General features: G+C 43.0%; 1 protein-coding gene across 5 annotated transcripts in view; it reads right to left on the bottom strand.

The window, feature by feature from the left end:
• The window catches only part of TBL1XR1 (TBL1X/Y related 1), a 233468-nt gene that overhangs the window by 49976 nt on the left and 164035 nt on the right, over positions 1-19457 (bottom strand). For all 5 annotated transcript variants that reach the window (XM_077487946.1, XM_077487947.1, XM_077487949.1 and 2 more), the window contains 2 exons: positions 3085-3217; positions 2675-2816 (listed from right to left, as the gene is read on the bottom strand). In XM_077487946.1, the coding sequence (XP_077344072.1) occupies positions 2675-2816; positions 3085-3217 (275 nt within the window). The remainder of the gene's footprint in view (positions 1-2674; positions 2817-3084; positions 3218-19457) is intronic.

Genomic DNA, 19457 nt, shown 5'->3' with positions numbered 1-19457 from the left:
CAACAAAAAACATCCTCGTCGTGCCCAAAGCCCGGTATAAATCCAAGGGTGATCGGAGATTCGCTGTCCAAGGGCCTCGGCTATGGAATGCTCTACCAATCAACATCCGCCTGGAAGAAAATCACCTGGCTTTTAGGAAAAAACTCAAGACCTTCCTCTTCTAGCTGATGATCAAAGCTCGCCACAGCGCCTTGAGGCGATTCAGTTCACATTGTGCGCTATACAACTATTTCATTCAGGCGAGTTTGGTATTACAACGCCTGTGACGGGAGTCTGCGCTATACAGGCAGCATCTGCTTATGCGGCTCTGCTCCTCAGCGGCTTGCTTCCTCTACCGCTGGTTTAATTTACAACACTGATGCTCTCGGATGACGGATTGGCAACCTCTGATCTGGGCTTGCCAACGCTCTACCCCAGAGCAAGAGGTCGCAATCATTAGAAGGCTCCACGGGCCACATGGGGCACCCAGTTGGGTGCCCCTGAACTAGGCCATGCAAGGACATTCACATTTTTCTCCTTCAACCACTGTGGGGCCATTATTGCTATGTGCTTTGGCTCATCGTGTTGGAAGGTAAACCACCTTCTCATTGACAACTTTCTGGCAGAGGGTAGCAGACTTTCCTCAAGAATGTGATGGTATTTTTTCTCCATCCATTTTTCCTCCTATCCTGACAAGTGCTCCAGTCCCTGATGCAGAGAAACACCCCTAGAACGGGATTTACCACCTCCATGCTTTACTGTAGGAATTGTGTAATTTGAATGATGAGCTGTATTGGATTTCCATGAGACATATCGTTTTGTGTTGAGGCCAAATAATTCTATTTTAGTCTCATCTGACCATAAAACCTTTTTCAGTGTGGCCTCAGACTCTTCAAGGTGTGTTTTGGCAAAGCTCAGTCATGACTGCATGTGGTCTTTGTGTGGCTTTTTTCTTGCAACCCCTCCTATACAAGCTACATTTGGAGAATTTGTGATATTGTTGTCAGATGCACACAATAACCACTCTTGTCAAATTCTTCCAACAGCTTCAGAGTTGCTGTAGGCCTCTTGTTCCCCTCTTTGACCAATTTCCTCCTGGCGCTTTCATCCAGTTTGGAGTGATGTCCTCATCCAGGGAGGGTCTGTGTCGTACCAAATACCTTCCACTTCTTAATAGACTTCGCTGTGCTTCTAGGCATTGATAAAGCCTTTAAAATTATATATATATATATATATATATATATATATATATAGTTTCCATCTCCTGACTTATGCCTGTTCGCAACTTTATCTTGGAGATCTTTTGACAGTGCCTTGCCACCCATAGTTGATTTCAGTTGCACTACCAGGGACTGAAATGCTTCAGGAAAGCCATTTTCATGCTTAGCCAATTCAAAATGCTGATCACAGTAGAAAGTCAAATGGCTGTGTGTGCCATTGAAAAGGTGATCAGCTACAAGTTGTTTTTTTTGTTTTGTTTTTTAGGAGGGAAGTCATCCTTTTTTCAACTTAATGACTCTGTTTTTGATTTATTTTTTTTGGACATGTTGGGATCTTATCTTTCATTTGGATGTTAGACATTGCACCGAGTAAATACAGCTGGATAAAACAAAATGCCTCTACCTTCATTTCTGGCTACACAGCAACAAAATGTGAAGTTTGCTGTAACCATAGTGATGGGGGGGGGGGGGGGGGTAATCAAGTTTTATGCTTTTGTTTTGTACACTATTATTACTTAGAACAGTGATCATCACTGTTCTAAGTAATAATAGTGTACAAAACAAAAGATAGTTTTAGATGCCCTGAATGGCTTTTATTTATGACAGCATGCTTACTATTGTGATTGGCTAAGCTAAATCACATGGTACAGTGTGGTTTGATCAGCCCAGGTACCATGTGATAGCTGTGCACCAATCACAGCATCACAATAGTGAGCAATAAAGTCATGAATGGAAGCCATTCATTACGGCTTTGTTCATATTGTAATCATGTGATCACTATGAGCAATCATGAACACAGGATACCCCCGATTCGCTGAATCCACCTGACACAGCAGTCAGTTTTGGGCTGCTAAGCACCGCGGGGGGCATACCGGTTTACATGTGCTCAGTGACATACAGGTATGTCATTGAACCTGTAGCGGCTGTCTGCTAGCAGTAAATCTAATGTTAGCAGGTGGCAAGTCCATCTAAATTTACTAGTCTAACTCTACCCTGCCAGGTCTAGGCTGCTGTCCAAGGGTGTCTAGCCATAGATAGAGGTGGCACCCCAAGACAGGAATTTGTTATTGGCTGACCAACAAGTGAAAATAAGGGGGGGGGGGGGGGGGATTGAAAACGAATGAACCCACAACATCTAAGGACTGCTAAGTTGTAATAAATTAAAATGTTTGTTTTGGGTTTAGATATACTGTAACTCTCATAAGCTTCAACTGCAGCTTTCATTAAACAGAATACATGGTGATCATGCCATAAAGGTTCTTGTACATAAAGGGTTTTATGTGCATTAATCCAACACACCAGAACAGGTGTGTGCAGCGGGGGGCATAATAAAAACATTCCTCGCGTTAAAAGAGTTCTATGCCTCACTAAATGTCTTATATCACAATGCTACAGTACCAAAAAAGGGCGACAAACTTTTTTAAAATCGCAAACATGAGAGGAAAGGCACTAAAATGCAAAGTGTTTTGACTTACATTCCAATCTAAGGAGGTTACATCCTTGTTGCTAGGAACATCTTGTCCACCCTCTCGTATACAGTGTCTAAGGACCAGCTGTGTTGAACCACTAGTGCTGTTTTCACTAAGATTCCATATCCGTGCCGTTGAATCCCCTGACCTAGAAAGGAACAAATTTGAAAGGTGAACTGAGTTAAACCTTCGTATGGAATAAAAGCACATGTAGCAATAGATAATAGTGTCAAACCTAATGGTAAAGTGCGCCTAAAGTTAAAAGGTATGCCACTGTTCCATCGTGGTACGTTCGTGTCTGATCACATTAGGGACATTAAATACATAAGCCCTAGGACTGAAGTGATTGTCTATGTTCACTGTACTGTATCCAACAATATGGCCATGGTAAATAAAAAGGAAAAGAAAAATCTTACCCCGATGCCAGGAGATCACTAACTGGGTTCCAGGCACAAATAAACACTTCTGATTCATGACCACGTAATACTACTGCTTTGCTAGATGGGATTTCTACATCTCCATCAACTTCCATCATATCAGTGTGGTTATCTATTAAAAAAAAAAAAAAAAAAAAAAAAAAAAAAAAAGCTTGAACAGAAATTCACATATAAATTTTACGGAAAGAGCTGCCAACTTCTAAGATGATCTAACCCTCTAAGTGCAACAAAGTGAAGAGCTAAACATCACAAAATACTTCTAAATTAAATGGAATGAAATAAGCGATTCTAAACTTGGTACCATTTATACACTAAATTCAAAAGTTTGAAGTGTATTTCCCCGTTTGCACTCAAATTTGGCTAGCATTGGATTTGTTCAGCCCACTGGGTTGAATGTACAAAAAAACATGTAGTGTGTACTTAAAGTGATTGTAAAGTTTTTTTTTTACCATACATATACTTGCCGCCACTGTGCAGTTCATTTTGCACAGAATGGCCCCGATCCTCGACTTCTGGGGTCCCTCGGCGGCTCCTCCCATCATCAGATAACCCCCTAGGAAAAGCGAAAAGGATTTGATCGACAGCAGCGGGAGCCAATGGCTGCGCTACCATCTATCCAATCAAGAGCCGAGAACCCTGGACAGCGCGTCTCCGCCGGGGGATATATGGGGCTCAGCTAAGTAAAAACGGGGGGCTGATCACCGCCAGGTGTTTTTTCACCTTAATGCATAGGGTGCATTAAGGTGCAAAAACATGATGGTTTACAACCCCTTTAAATGCCAAGGACTGGCCAAATTTCCTCTCATTAACATACAATGCAGAAGTCACACTTCTAAATAATTGTGTTAGGACAGTGTTCAAATCTAGCTTACAAGTCATAATGAGGATTGCCATCAAAGGTATTTTTCAGTGTTCGAGTTCTTAGAGCTTCTAATTGGTAAGTGGAAATATACTCTAAAGTTGAACTCCAGGAATTCAGGGACATTGTAAAAATATGTTATGTCTAAGACCCCTTTCACACCGAGGAGTTTTTCAGGCTAAAATTAGCTCCTGCAAAGCGCCTGAAAAACCAGCTCCCCTGCAGTCTCGGTGTGAAAGCCGGAGTGCTTTCACACTGAAGCGATGCGCTGGCAGGACGTTAAAAAAAACTTCTGCAAGCAGCATCTTTGGAGCGGTGAAGGAGCAGTGTATACACTGCTCTTGCCCATTGAACTGAATGGGCACTGCTTTTGACCCCCTTCTCGGCCGCTAGCCGGAGTTAAAAGCACACTGCTAGCTGCCAAAAACCCCAGCAAAAAATGACAAAGCGCGGTTAAAAGTAGCTGCACTTTACCGCCGACGCCCCAGTTTAAAAGAGGCCTAACAAAGTGCATACCACCTTGTAGACCTAACCATTTCATTTACATCGGACAGTTTAATAGAGCACTGGAAGCACAGCTATCACTACATTCCTAGAGATGCTGTGTTCTCATACACAGCAGCTCCACCCTCTCCTCCCCTCTTCATTTACAGAAGCCTTCATACTAATCCAGCACATTTTACAAAGCTTAATTCCTGGAGTTTAGCTTTAAGACCAAATAAACGCATTGAAAAAGCCTTTTGAAAAGGAAAAAAACTATTTTATCAGGTTTTACTTTAAAACTAGACATCGATACATACAGCGACCCCACACCCTGGAATCCGGAGAGAAATTTTTTATTGCAAGAGACTAGTTAGTAACAAAAACATTTATATACTATAAATTCACACTTTTCAAATATATACAGGGGCCTTTGCTGTTACTTTTTGGACTACAGTAAAGGGCAAAGGCTCCTTTAAGTCTTGGCCATGGATTGCATGTGGTCACCTTTAGACAATGGCAAAGTTTTAGGATTGCCATACAACTCCTCTAACTTCCAGGAAACTTCAGTTTTCTTTGCAAGCAATCAAACTGAAATTCTAGAAGAAATGGAAGGGTGGTTTAAGTCCTGTACCACATTCCAATAAAAAGGATTTTACAGGTAATTTAAAAATCTATTTTTTTTGAATTGCACAGTTCCAATTAAAACCGGACCAATCGGCTCATGAGCCGCTGCAATGGTTTCCAAAGCAGAAGGGGGATCCCTAAAAAAAAGAAGTACACCAGACGTGATCAAAGGTAACATTTCTTTGGTCGACTATATGGCATTGGAGAACCAAAGACATGTCATGATGTCACTTACTTCCAGTCCAGGCTGGAAGAAAATTACATTCCTTGTAATAGGAAATAAAGAAGGACAGTGTAAAAATAACAAAAAATTGAATGTTCCCCCATCCCTCCATGATTGCACTAGCCAAACCACACGTGAGGCATGGCCATGTTAGAGCAAGAGCAATAATTCTAGTGCTATACCCCCTCCTCTAATTCCAAACAGGTAACCTGTAAATGTGTTTAAAGCATCGCCTATGGAGATTTTTACTGTAGTTTGTTGCCATTCCACAAGCGTGCGCAATTTTAAAGCATGACATGTTCGATATCCATTTACTCTGCCTAACATCTTTCATATTATACAAAAACAAATTGGGCTATTGCATTTTATTTAATTTTTTGATTCATTAAAGCAGAGTTCCACTGTTTCGTATGTTTATTAGGTAAGCAGCTACAAAAATAAGTGTAGCTGCTGATTCTTAATAAATCGAATGCTCACCTGTCCCACGGTCAAGTGATGCGGCCACCTAAAGTCGCGATCCTCCCCCCCCCCCCCCCTCTCTGCAGCTCCGTCATTACTACTGTGGGCACCCAGCTGTGATAGCTTACGGCTTCACAGCCGGGTGTGTGCTGTGCTCCCTTAGTGCCCAGGCTATCTTCTGGGACCTGTGACGCGTCTCAGAAGATTGAAGAAAGGGAGGGGTCACCTGGGGGGGGGGCGAGGAGTGCTTAAAGTGGAAGTTTCCCTTTTGGGTGGATTTTTTCCAAAAACATTACGTTTGCAAAACCGCGGCGCAAATACCGCATGACAAACGATTACAATTGCCATTTTATTTCCTAGGGTCTATGCTATATAAAAAAAAAAAAAAAAAAAGAAGTATAACGTTTGGGGGTTTAAAGTAATTTTCTAGCAAAAAATACTGATTTAAAGCTGTAAACAAAGTGCCAGAAAAAGACTGGTGGCAAATGGTTAAGGATGATTTTCCATTTCTAAGCACTAGTGCACGCCGTCATCTGTCACAGCATCCTTTCCATTGCAAACAAATAAATCTTTACCCGACTTGGCAAAAAAACAAAAAAAAAAAAAGCAAACACACTTACTAAGCTTAAATGGAATATACCAAATAAACTTGCATACCATTGTACGTATACTTTTATTTAAACACTTCAATCTTGTATTAAATATATATAAAAAAACAAAACAAAAAAACACAATCAAAACTTGTTAGAGCTCTCTGCTGTAAATTAGATGAAAGTAGGTTAACACCTTCCATTAAAATATCAAAGATGCCATTGAAACACCAGCAGGGGTCGCTCCCACATCACTTTGTTCTGCAAAATCTCTGTTTTTAATCATAAGGATACCAGTCTAGCCAAACAAACCCGTTGTCCATAATAGCTTGCTGGGAAATCCTAAGGAAACTGCGTTTAGAGAATGTGTCTTAACCTGCCTGATTGCTGATATATAATCTACAGACACCTTTTCACTTTCACCTTCACTTTTGAAAAATTCTTCCATAAATGATATAAACATACACAAATAGAAATTGTCAGTGTAATAAAATGATCACATTAAAAGTAAAGACATACAGGTTTGGATGCTGGATTTCTACATGTTGGCTGCTACACTGGAAAAGGTCTGTAGTGATGGAGGAGGTGGGAAGGTTTTTAAACATCTTGGGGTTTGGCCTTTCATCTTCTCAGCCAGGAGGTGTGCACCCCCCCCCCCCCCTCTAGAGATCACAATGTGCACAGAGCCCCCATAGACTGGAGAACAGACTGCCTGACCACTCAGCACAGCTGTCAATTATATCCATACAACTCAGGAGAAAAACTTTGAGGTTTTTCTTGCAGGTCTCCCAGTGGTTGAAGCTAAATCTTTCAAGTCTTTGTGTGTTCATCTGCATCCCCTAGAGCAGTGATTCTCAACCCTGTTCACAAGTACCCCCAACAGGCCATGTTTTGAGAATTTCTTTGATAAGAAAGCTGTCTAAAATACCAAGCCATCGACTCAGATTGAAGGCTCCTGTGCAAGATAAAAGGAAAACCTGCAAACATGGCCTGTTGGAGGAAATTGAGGACAGTGTTGAGAACCACTGCCTAAGGCCCCTCTCACATTGAGGTGGTGGCTGCGCCAGCGGTAAAGCGCTGCTATTTTTAGCAGCTTTTTACCGTCAATTTTGCTGCGCTATTCGGCCACTAGCGGCTCTGGCTCGTTTACTGATGTTTTTAGGCAGTTACGTTTAGAGGCTGTTCCTTGGACGCCACAAAAATTGGTTCAGATGCAGAGTTTACCAGCGTTTCAGACGCCGGATGTGGTAAAATGCGGCTAAACGTGATACCAGCATCTGTTTTTTGTGCTTTGTAAGCATTGGGGGGTCTCCTCATGTTACCTTGATAAAGTTAAGAAAATGTTCCTAGACGCGAACGCGGCTAAACTGACTTTTCTAAACGCCAGTTTTCAGCTGTCAACAAAAACATTCAGAAGAGGTTGCCTGAGCATCCCGTGTACATTGGGCCTTAGAGGTGAGATGCTGATGTCACCAGAGGGAGGAGGAAGTGGGAAGAGAGCCCAGAAAAACCAAGGCTCCGCCTCGTCTCCTTTGCATGCCCCTGCAAAGGAAGGAGCAGTGACAGGTGGTTAGCAGAGACAAGGGGAGCATTGACAAAGTTTGCATAGGAAGTGTTAGTGGGTGGCAGTGGGGGTATATGGCTAGCAGAAAGGTGTCTGGGGTGTTGGGGTTCAGAGTCAGGGGAACAGCGGTGGGGGGCTGAGTGATAAACGCAATGTCAAAAGAAGAAGAGAACAAAAGTACTGGGTTCCTCATAAGCCCCAATGCAAAAGCTCTCTGACTGCACTCTGCTTTGCTGTAGGCTCCAAAATCAAAGGCTGATTTAAAGTTTAATGGCAAGCAGAGGAACCCTGTATGCGTTGACAGACTTTGACCCACACACAACCCCATGTCATTTTAGGACACAGTGGCAGTTTCCCTATAGCCGGGTGTCCCAACAAATGAATGGGACGCTAGCACGGAGGTACACACAACACCTGTGCACTCCCATGCTGGGAAAACACAGACCTGCAGCAAAGACCCCCATGTGAACAAGCTATTAGCCTTACCAATAACTAGATTTCCATTCATTTTCAAGGATAGCATATGAGATAGGCACCTCCTCTAACAGGAATCACATCCACCAAAAAACTTTCAAAAGAAATCCTTCTATCGAACTAGTCAGTAGTAAAACTAGAAATGAGGGATGTAAACTGAAGCAAAACACATACAACAGAAAATACATAACAAAAAGGGCAGGAAGACTCATGGAAGCAGAAGTACTGATTGATACAACTCTTGACTTCCAAAATAGTCTTCCAGACAGTATGAGAGAATTAGAGAGAATTTACCGGATTAAGAAGGAAATCAAAAAACCACACAAACACTCATCCCACCGGTCTGAGTATTATAGAAAAGGTGGACACAGCTATATGAACCTCTTGAAAAAGAGTGCTATGAAACAAAGGCAGGAGTCAAAGACTGTAAGGAAAGTCTATACAACATCGAAAAAAATGGGGGTACTTATCCAAAACACAATTCATACAGAATGACAGGACTAACGCAAAGAAAGACATTCCTAAAAAAACAAAAATACCAAACACTATGGCGGCCTTGGTCGACTAAGGATAAAACAGAAGATCCCATAGCCTGTGTGGCTTAAAGCAAAAGGGTAATTAAGGAGTTTATTGAGCCATCTATTATGCTCTATTACATACAGCCAGTAGCATAATCTGCTTATGAGACAAGTCTGTCGCATCCCTGCATATTTATTGAAGAAAAACCTGTTATGAGCCTGTGGAAGCTGAACTTGTAATGCCTCACCAAAACATGAAATGTGGTCATTTAGGTCTAACCTGTGGTGGAGATATACATCCACCCCCTATGGAGTATATTAGCAAACAGAAAAGAAAGGTCTACAGAAGCACATGCAAAGGGACCACTCACAACCTACATCACTGTGGAATTATAAAGCTTCTGAAGCTTCTTAGAGCAACCTGGAGCTTCCAGCAGTTTCACCTAACAACCTGACTGTTACAACACCTGTGAGGCACACATTCTCAGAGAGCAGTTCAAAGAAACAAATTCATTAGTTCTCTGTGCATATCGTCGACAGAAAAGACATGACCTTTATCCTCCTTAAGGCTTTGATATGTACGACTAGGCAAGGACAGACTTTCACCTCCTGAATGTTAAGCATATTAGCCCTTAAGGCCTTGTTGTACTTGTGCACTCGGGGAGGATGGAGAGCCTTGTAGATTTAAGATCCTTGACCTGCATTCCCCCAACTGGCAGGCAACAGCCTCACCATGTTCACCGTAAGACTAAACATTGTCCTTGTGTGTCTACATTGTTTACTACAGTAGAGGGAACAAAAGCAGGCAACACTTGTCACTTACAATTCTACTTCCTCCACTCCTCTTCCCTTCTCCATCTGGGACCCCCAAGGTTCTGTTCTTGGACCTCTTATTTTCAATCTACACCTCTTCCCTGGGTCAGCTGATAGCCTCTCATGGGTTTCAATATCATTTCTACGCAGACGATACACAAATCTATCTCTTCACCCCTCAACTCACTCCATCAGTCTTCCCCACCCATCACTAACTTACTAACAGACATCTCTATGGATGTCACACCACTTCCAAACCAGAGCTTATATCATTTACTCCACCACGTGACTCTTCCCCTGACTTATCTGTCAAGAGTAATGGCACAACCATCCAACCATCAGGGCGCTAGGTGTTATCCTGGACTCTGAACTCTCCTTTTGGGCCCACATCCAATCACATTCCAAAGCTTGCCACGCCTCAACCTCTGCAACATTTCTGAACAAAGTCCCTTTCTAGCCAATGAATCCACAAAGCTTGTGATTCACTTCCTGGTTATCTCTCGTCTTGACTTGCCTTGTAACTCCCTCCTCATTGGCTTACCTTTAAATAGACCATCCCCCCACAGTCAATCATGAATGCTGTTGCCAGACTCATTCACCTTACAAACCGCTCTGTCTGCTACCCCTTTCTGCCAATTCCTCCATTGGCTGCCACTCGCCCAACAAATTAAATTCAAAATACTAACAGGTTACAAAGCCATCCACAACCCTGGCCCCAGCTACATCACTAGCCTAATCTCAAAATACCAACCTAGATGCCCTCTTCTTTCCTCCCAAGACCTCCTGCTCTCTAGCTCCCTGATCACCTCCTCCCATATCCGCCTCCAGGACTTCTCCCGAGCCTCACCCATCCTCTGGAATTCGCTACCCCAATCTGTCAGACGGTCTCTAAATCTATCTACTTTTAGGTAATCCCTGAAAACTTTCCTCTTCAGAGAAGCCTATCCTGCCTCCATCTAACAACTGCACTATTTTCTCCATTAGCTCATCCCCCACAGCTATTACTCATTTGAATAACTTGACCCTCCCTCCTAGACTGTAAGCTCTAACAAGTAGGGCTCTCTGATTCCCCCCGTATTGAATTGTATTGCAAGGTCTGCCCTAATGTTGTAAAGTGCTGCGTAAACGGTGGGCGCTATACAAATCCTGTATAATAATAATAGCACAAAGTTAGTGGGGTTTGGGGTTGAAGGTCAGAGCAAGGGTTAAAAGGATTAAAAGCTGGATGATAAATCCACCTCAAACTAGATGGAAAGTCCTAAGAGGAATCTAGATGCACCAGCTCCACTATACATTTATGACATAGAAACTTGCTTTGGTTGCTTCCTAATTCTATTTTCCTTTTTTTGGAATCGGAGGAAGTTTAGCTTTCTCCAGCCTGAAAAAACAGCAAAGCCTAGTTCAAAAATCCCCTAACAGCAAGAACACCCTGGTGTCAAAACAGCAAAGCCAACTATAAGGCAAATGGCACAACTTCCGTCTTTGTAATGCATGGGGAGTTGAACAATCGCAAGTTACACAATTCTGACAACTTTTGCATATCTGCAGAAAACTGCATTTCACCTTGGTAAAGTTGGTTTGCTAAAATGCATGGATCCGTGAATATTTTAAAACATTAGGGCTACCTTCTGAAAATTGACTGACAAATGCAACCAATTTGGTTACAGTATGAAAAAATGAAATAAGAATTTTTATAGGACAAAAATTCTGCACTGTCGCAAACTGAAAAAAAAAAAAACACATTCATCTAGTCTTTATATTTCGCAATACCAACAGAATAGTGCCTGTAATGCACACACAGACATACGGTTTACATGCAGTAGTGCAGGTGGTTAGGTCAGCATCCTTGCTGCTTACTAGTGGATGAAAGTGTTTCAAGCCAGCAAAAAAAAAAAAAAGAAAAAAAAAAAAGCTATTTTATTAGGAGCAGTGGTTTATCTTGTCTGGGTGATTCCGACAATATCTTAACCAGTGCAGAATTACCAGTATGCCATCACTCCAAGAGTTATATGCTACAGTTAAAGCATACATTGTTATTTCAATATGAAACCTCAAATCCATCAAACACTTTGCATTTGTTTCACAATTTCTAGCTGGATTGTAGTGGCAGACAACAGGGCACATTTCCCACTTAGCAGTTTTTACAACTAAAATTTACAAGGCTTCAATGATTGCTGTAAAGACATGAGAGACTGGTCCGGCTGTTGGGTTCTTTATGTAGAATATGACCTTAAAGAGGAAGGCAAAAAAAAAAAAAAAAAACGCACCCTGTAAGGCAAAGGCATAATGAGCTAGTATGCCTAGCATACTAGCTCATTATGAATAACTTACCTGAGAACGAAGCCCCCGAAGCAGTCCTCCGTCTTCCTCTTCGCCGCTACCGTGTATCCCGGAGCAACTTCCGGGTCTCACGGCTCCGGCGCTGATTCACCGGAGCCACGATGACGTCATTCCCGCGCATGCGCACGGGAACCGACACTTGCGGCATATCGCCGCGATCTGCGGCCTGCCCAGTGTGCCTGCGCGCCGCTGTCTATGGCACATGCGCCGTAGACAGCGGTGGCTGTCTTCGGGTAAATATCTCCTAAACCGTATAGGTTTAGGAGATATTTCTTGGACCTACAGGTAAGCCTTAATCTAGGCTTACCTGTAAGTCAAAGTTGGTTGCAAGGGTTTACTTTAATAAAAAAAAAAATGTATTATATCTTTAAAACATTTCCAAGGACTTGCCAAGCTAAGAACCTAAGCAAATTATACTTCACCTTTTTTCTTAACAATTACAGCCGTTTCAGGTATAGGAGAGCAATTTCTTCTCGTTGCATGCATCACTTGTCCAGAAAATGCCATTTTAACCCTCCTGGCGGTAATCCAGAGTCTGGCTCGGGGTTAAATTTCAGTACCATTAGCGTTAACCCCGAGCCACACTTGGGATTGCATTGCACAATCCTGGTACAGCATACTTAAGTCACCAGGATCCTGCGATGTTTCACCCCATTGTGTACTCCTGCTGGATCCTCCGCCCAATGCTCCGTGTTCCGCTCCCTATGCTCGCCGTGACGCAGCCCGGCAGAAAATTCAAAACATACAAAAAACATAACACATACAGTAATGTAATCAATAAGATTACTATATCAAATCATTTCACCTTCCTTTTGTCCCTAATGCTTTGTCCAGTGCCCTATAGAGGTGCGCATCTTCACCGTTCTCACGATTCAATTGCGATTATCTGGTCAATGATTCAATTCCGTGATACATCACGATTACCGACAAGCTCCCACTTCCGCATGGGCCGGCTAGGCGGCCCTTCCTCTCTGCAATTTTCTAGGACACGTCACAGGTCCCAGAAGATTGTCCGGCTATGCAGGACAGTGCAGTGAGACATGCGCACCTGGTTGTGAAGCTGTAAGCTGTCACAGCCGGATGCCCACAGTAGTATTGCCAGCGCCGTGGAGAGAAGGGAGGTTTTTGGGGGGGTCACGACGCTGGATTGTGGGACAGGTGAGTGTCTTTTTATTAAAAAAGTCAGAAGATGCACTTTTTTTGTAGCTGCTGACTTTTAATAAACAAAAAAAAAAAAAAAAATGACTGGAGCTTTGAATTTAAAATAACCTCACGCCCTTAAAAAGTGCACTACAGGGTACAGGCATTCACACACTGCTGCTGACGGATTTCAATCCACAGTTCCCTGTACTGTCTCTGTGCTGACAGTTCCTCCGTTTGCACCTTCCAGCACACTAGGAGTTAGCACAGTGGAATGTGCAAACTGGGAAGCCGGGGAACTGTCAGCATGGAGCGTGCATGAGGTGTAGATTAAAAACACATTTATACTCTACTTACTGTTAAACACTTAATAAATCCTGTGTTACAAGCCATTAAGTGCCCCGCTGTATGTACAATACTTCTCACGTAAGCGGAGAATTCTCAGCCTCTGTTCTGATCTGATAGTTACAATCAGCAGGCGGGGCTGAGAATTCGCCGATGACATCAGGAGTTATGACGCTCCCTATTTTTTAAAAAGCATAAAGCGGGACACTAATTTTTAACACAGGATTTGTTAAACTAACTGTTTTAATAACTATACGATTGGAACAAGCTCCTGGGAGGGGCAAGTGGGCATGATATCACCCGCCAATCAATTTTTCCGGTCGCATGCATCAATGCCGCATCAGGGACACCCAAATCGTGATGTACAGATGCATTAATTTCAGCACCTCTAGTGTCCTGCATGCACTTTTATATTATATACTCCATAAGATGCACCTAGGTTTTAGAGGAGGAAAACAAGAGAGGAAAAAAAAAAAAAAAGATTTTGAACCAAATGGCACAAATATTTTGACGTAAAGTGAACAGCAGTCAATTATATTAAGAACCATCATCACTTTCACTAACAAATGGGGAGAGACTTTAAGCTTCGAGTACTCTTCTAGTTTTCTGGGAACCCCAAGAACTCATCGCTAGTGTCAGAATTTATGAAGCTCGGTTGCTCACAATCACTGACATCACTTTCTCTGCCATCTTCATATACAATACTATCTTCAGTTCCACCTAAGGCATTGCTAATGCCACATTTTTCTTGAACGTGGTTCTTAGGAAGCATGGTACACAGGTATTTTTTTTCTTTCAACTCAGCACGCTGAATGACAGAGACCGCAGTACTAACACAAGCAAAGTTAGTGCAGCGATCCCCCTAGTGTGCCTTTGTGTTCTGAAATTATTGGCTGCGAGCAATGATCAGACGCTGCTTTTCCAGCATGCCTGCTCGACAAAAGCCATCTTCTGTTGGACAGGCTGCTGTACACAATGAACAAATGTCAGCCGGTTTCTGTTGAACCGGCTGATACTTGGCCCGTGCGTACCCAGCCTTAGGAACGTCAGAGTCAAACTGCCTACATGGAGCTGTAGCCGAGAGAGGAACTTGAGCAGTGTGTACCACATCCAGACAATGGAGGGAATTCCCTTTATATTGTTTTGGAGCAGGACAGAGCGATGGCAAAACAATGCCCTGGTTAAAGGCTGGTACATACGGGCTGAATATCGGCCGGTTCAACAAACTGTCCTAAATTTGCCCAGTGTATACAGTAGCCTGTCCAACTTCAGTCGAACAGGTCTGCTGGAAAGGAAAAACTAGCATCTGATCACTGCCAGCGCTGACTAGTGTGGTGTGTTCTGGCGGGGAAGGGGGTGAGCCCCCCTGTTGGAACACAATAGCTCAACAGGGAGATGGCTGTACTAATATTGCTTAGTTAGTACAGCGAGTGCCTCCATTTTTTTTTTATTCACTTAGCCTGCCGAGTCGGCTGAAAAAAAAAAAAACAACCCTTTGAGCAAGGATACAGGCATATCCCTAATCGATTCAAGGGAAAGTTTTGAAAAAACAAAAACAGAACCAAGTTGAGATTCCATTGGGTCACCGGGGAACACAGTCGGAACAAAATGAATGACACCCTGTACGAAGGCCTTCACTGAGGAGTGTGAAGCAAGCAGCTTCGGAGAAGAACTGCCAAGGCCAAGATCTGACCCTTGAAAGGACTAAAGTCCAAACAGATCCATATCAGACTGGAGAAAAGAGGATTCATACCTACAAAGAAATTCCTGGGATTGAATTTCCTTGTCGAGCACCAAGAGCAATATTTGGCAGACTTTGCAAGAAGTAGATGCCTGGTGAATCTAACATGTTACACCCATATTCAGGGTGTAATACATTGCAAGGGGTGAACTTATCCTTTCCTACAATTAGTCCAAGTATTCGCCATAAAGACAAACCACCTCCCCCCTCCCCCCCGTGAAAACGAATGGGTTAACCATTTCATACCTAAGCCCATTTCAGTCATTTGTTGCTTACAAGTTAAAATCAGTATTATTTTTCTAGAAAATTACTTATAACCCCCAAACATTATATAATTTTTAGCAGAGAATCTAGAGAATAAAAAGGTGATCGGTGCAATATTTTATGACAATGTATTTGCACACCATTCTTTCAAACACACTTTTTTTTGGGGGGGGGGGGGGGGGGGGTAAGAGACACTCATGAATTAAAAAAAATCAAAGTTAGCCCAATTTTTTTCTATAATGTGAAAGATTATGTTGCATCGAGTACATGTCATGCTTAGAAATTTTGCACGCTCGTGGAATGGCAACAAACCACAGTACCTAAAAATCTCCATAGACGGTGCTTTTATGTGTGATTTGAACATTGTTTACCTCTGCAGGCGCGACTTCTTTGATGCGCGGGACGCTTTAAAAAATATTTAAAATACAATTTTGATCACTTTTATTGCTGTCACAAGGAAATAGGTGGTGACAGGTATGACCTCTTTATAGAGGGAACGGGGGCCCCCTCCTTTGCACTTCAAAGTATTCAGATCACCAAAAATGGTGATCTGAATACTGAAAAATAAAAAAATAAATTTAAACGGTTCCATTGGGGGAAACAACATGTTTCCTTTCGCTCCTTTCGGATAACAGCTGATCGGCTTTTAGCCGCATCGGTTGTTATCCCTGAAGAGCCTATCGACCGCTCTAAAAAACGGTACCGGGATGATGCATGCGGCTGCATGCATCATCCCGTTATAACTCCTTGAAGCTGAGGCCACATATGTGCGTATGGCTGACGCTAAAGTGTTAATCTTCCGCATGGTGTAAAAAAGGCTGTTTGGTGATGTATTTTCTGATCCTCTACGCCTTCCATTGTTCCTCATCCATCTCCTGATAAGACAGAGCCTTTGGAGTCACGCTGCACATACTCAGTTTGGCGTGTATTGCTAGAAAGTTTTTCCTTTCTTGGGAGGATACATGTGATCGGCACAAAGCCAATCAGTGCGGTCCAGACAAAGGGTCAGGGGTCCTGCAGCATCATAAGACAGTCAGAAGGGAATGAAAACTCCTCCTACAAGCTTTAACCAGTGTTCGGCCAGACACTGATAGAAGTCACAAGACTGCTATATACTGCTGATGAGAAAAGGTATTTAGCAGTTTAGATTTACTAAAGTACTTGCATGCCCGTGTTCTGTGTAAGACCAGATATAGTGAATGCAGGGTCCTGGGTTTTGCAACATTTTAACCACTTACAGACCGGACCATTTTGCTGGTCAAAGACCAGACCACTTTTTGCGATTTGGCACTGCGTCGCTTTAACTGACAATTGCGCGGTCGTGCGTTGTGGCTCCCAAACAAAATTGACATCCTTTTTTTCCCCACAAATAGAGCTTTCTTTTGGTGGTATTTGATCACCCCTGCGGTTTTTATTTTTTGCGCTATAAACAAAAATAGAGCGACAATTTTGAAAAAAAACGCATTATTTTTTACTTTTTGTTATAATAAATATCCCCCAAAAATATATAAAAAAACATTTTTTTCCCTCAGTTTAGGCCGATACGTATTCTTCTACATATTTTTGGTAAAAAAAAAAAATAAAAAATAAAAAAAATCGCAATAAGCGATTGGTTTGCGCAAAAGTTATAGCGTTTACAAAAAAGGGATAGTTTTATAGCATTTTTATTAATATTTTTTTTTACTAGTAATGGCGGCAATCAGCGATTTTTATTGTGACTGCGACATTGTGGGGTACCCATCGGACATTTTTGACACATTTTTTGGACCATTGTCATTTATACAGTAATCACTGCTATATAAATGCAGTGATTCCTGTGTAAATGACACTGGCAGTGATTCCTGTGTAAATGACACTGGCAGTGAAGGGGTTAACCAGTGGGTGGCAGTGTAGGGGTTAAGTGTTCCTAGGGGTGCGTTACTAACTGTGGGGGGGTTGGGCTTTCATTTCGTGAACACCGATCTCTGCTCCAATCACATGGAGCAGAGAACAGCGTCACTAGTTGCTAGGCAGAATGGAGAAATGCTGTTTACACGGCATTTCCTCCATTCAGCCGTCCCGTGAGACGATCACGGGGATGCCCGCGGCGATCGAGTCCGCGGGTCCCGCGACCGGACTCACGGGGGTCCCGACCGGCGCGCTCCCGATGGCAGGGCGGCATTGAATATTGGACGTACCTGTACGCCAATATGCCTTCCCGTGCCATTCTGTCGACGTACATAGTCGTGCGCTGGTCGGGAACCGGTTAAATAGTGTTTTAAAAAACTTTTATCCACAGGGTTCCTGAACACTGGAGACCACGACACAGAAAGTAAAGTCTTATTAAGACAGGAAATTGCTGGGTCTACAAAAGAAAAAGCCTACTTTTGCTAGGCAAAATGCTTGGGAGGGGAGAAGGAAAAAATAAATAAAAATAAAATAAAGACCGGTTGCAACACAGAGTATACAGGTAAGGTTGCAGGCCGAGGCATCTGCTGGGATCGTGGGCTAGTAACTTTTGGCAAGGCTGCCACAGATTGCTAAGGACACACGCACACACTGTACCAATAGGACCAAAATTACATCCACATTTTGGAGGTATGCCTTCAGAACCAAAGTAATATCCTCCCTAGATTGTGCAGAAGCAGCTACAGTTAGATCAGAAATAGACTCTCAAGGAGAGGATGAGGTGCTTCGTTTGAGGTCCTTTCAGTTGGAAGCCTCCAAAAAAGCTTGCAAGTTAGAAAGTTCCACATGCGCAAAACCACCAGAAAAAATAAAAGATAATACCAAGTGGGACAAATCACTGGAGGGATCCTGACCATGTCCCAAAAGATGTCAAAGGCTGAGCAGAACGGAAGAAAGCAAGACAGTCCACATCTGTTCCCCAAGATGGCACTTGCATATGCAAACCAACCAATTTAGAGGGTGCTATGGAGACTAAGGCAGAAGCACCTCGGGCAGTGCACTCTCACCCAATACAGAAAAAAATAAATTGATGCCAATTTAAAAATAGCAGTGGCGCTGCTCATTTCTCTCTTCACGGTCCCAGCGAGCATACCCCGTAAAGAGGCCTTTGGAGACAGAAGTCCAGATGGGTGGATAGTCCTGAACCCAGCAGCTAAATCAACAATGCAACACATGTTTAGATGAGTACCTAATGCACAGTCCAGTGCACAAATGCAACATTGCAAACCAGGACAACCCTGCTTTTTAATCCCGGCGAGGTCCAGAAAAACCCCACCAGGGCTTAAAGTAGTGGCTGGTCCAGAAGCTACTATAATCAGCCTCAGCAGCAAATAATATTGCTAGGGAAAAAAAAAAAAATACAAATTTGATAAAAAGCACAAAACAGAAATTAGAAATGGTTTGCTTTTCCCAGAACAGACTTCAGTTCTTCCAAAGACATTAGCAACACACACACACACACACAACTATACAAAAAAACAAAAACACTCCTCAATTTCAATCTTTGAGGGACAAACAGTTACTGGTTAAAGTTACCAGGAAATGCTAACCAACTGGTTGATTTCAGAATGAGCTGCTGTGGGTGGGGAATACTTTTTTCAGCAAGATGAGGCACCACCACACTGGCATATCATGGTCTGCAAATGTCTTAAAGCGGGAGTCCGCTGGGACTCCGCGTTTTTTTTTTTAAAAGCCAGCAGCTACAAATACTGCAGCTACTGACTTTTAAAATAGTGACACTTACCTGTCCAGCATGCCCGCGATGTCAGCACCCGAAGCCGATCTCTAGATCGTCTCTCGGGTGCTGCCGCCGCCATCTTGGGTATGGGAATCAGGAAATGGAACCTTTCGGCTTAATTTCCCGGTTTCCTACTGCGCATGCGCGAGTCGCGCTGCGCAATAAGGACGGTCCCCGCTGCCTCTGGGATCTGTGTTTCCCAGCAGGCAGCGGGGCACTTGCGGAAAGGG

The sequence above is a fragment of the Lithobates pipiens genome, unplaced genomic scaffold (genome assembly GCF_037356315.1).
Source record: "Lithobates pipiens isolate NorthernLeopardFrog02 unplaced genomic scaffold, aLitPip1_a1.2 Scaffold_18, whole genome shotgun sequence".
Lineage (NCBI taxonomy): Eukaryota > Metazoa > Chordata > Amphibia > Anura > Ranidae > Lithobates > Lithobates pipiens.
This window is presented reverse-complemented; position numbering and strand designations above follow the sequence as displayed.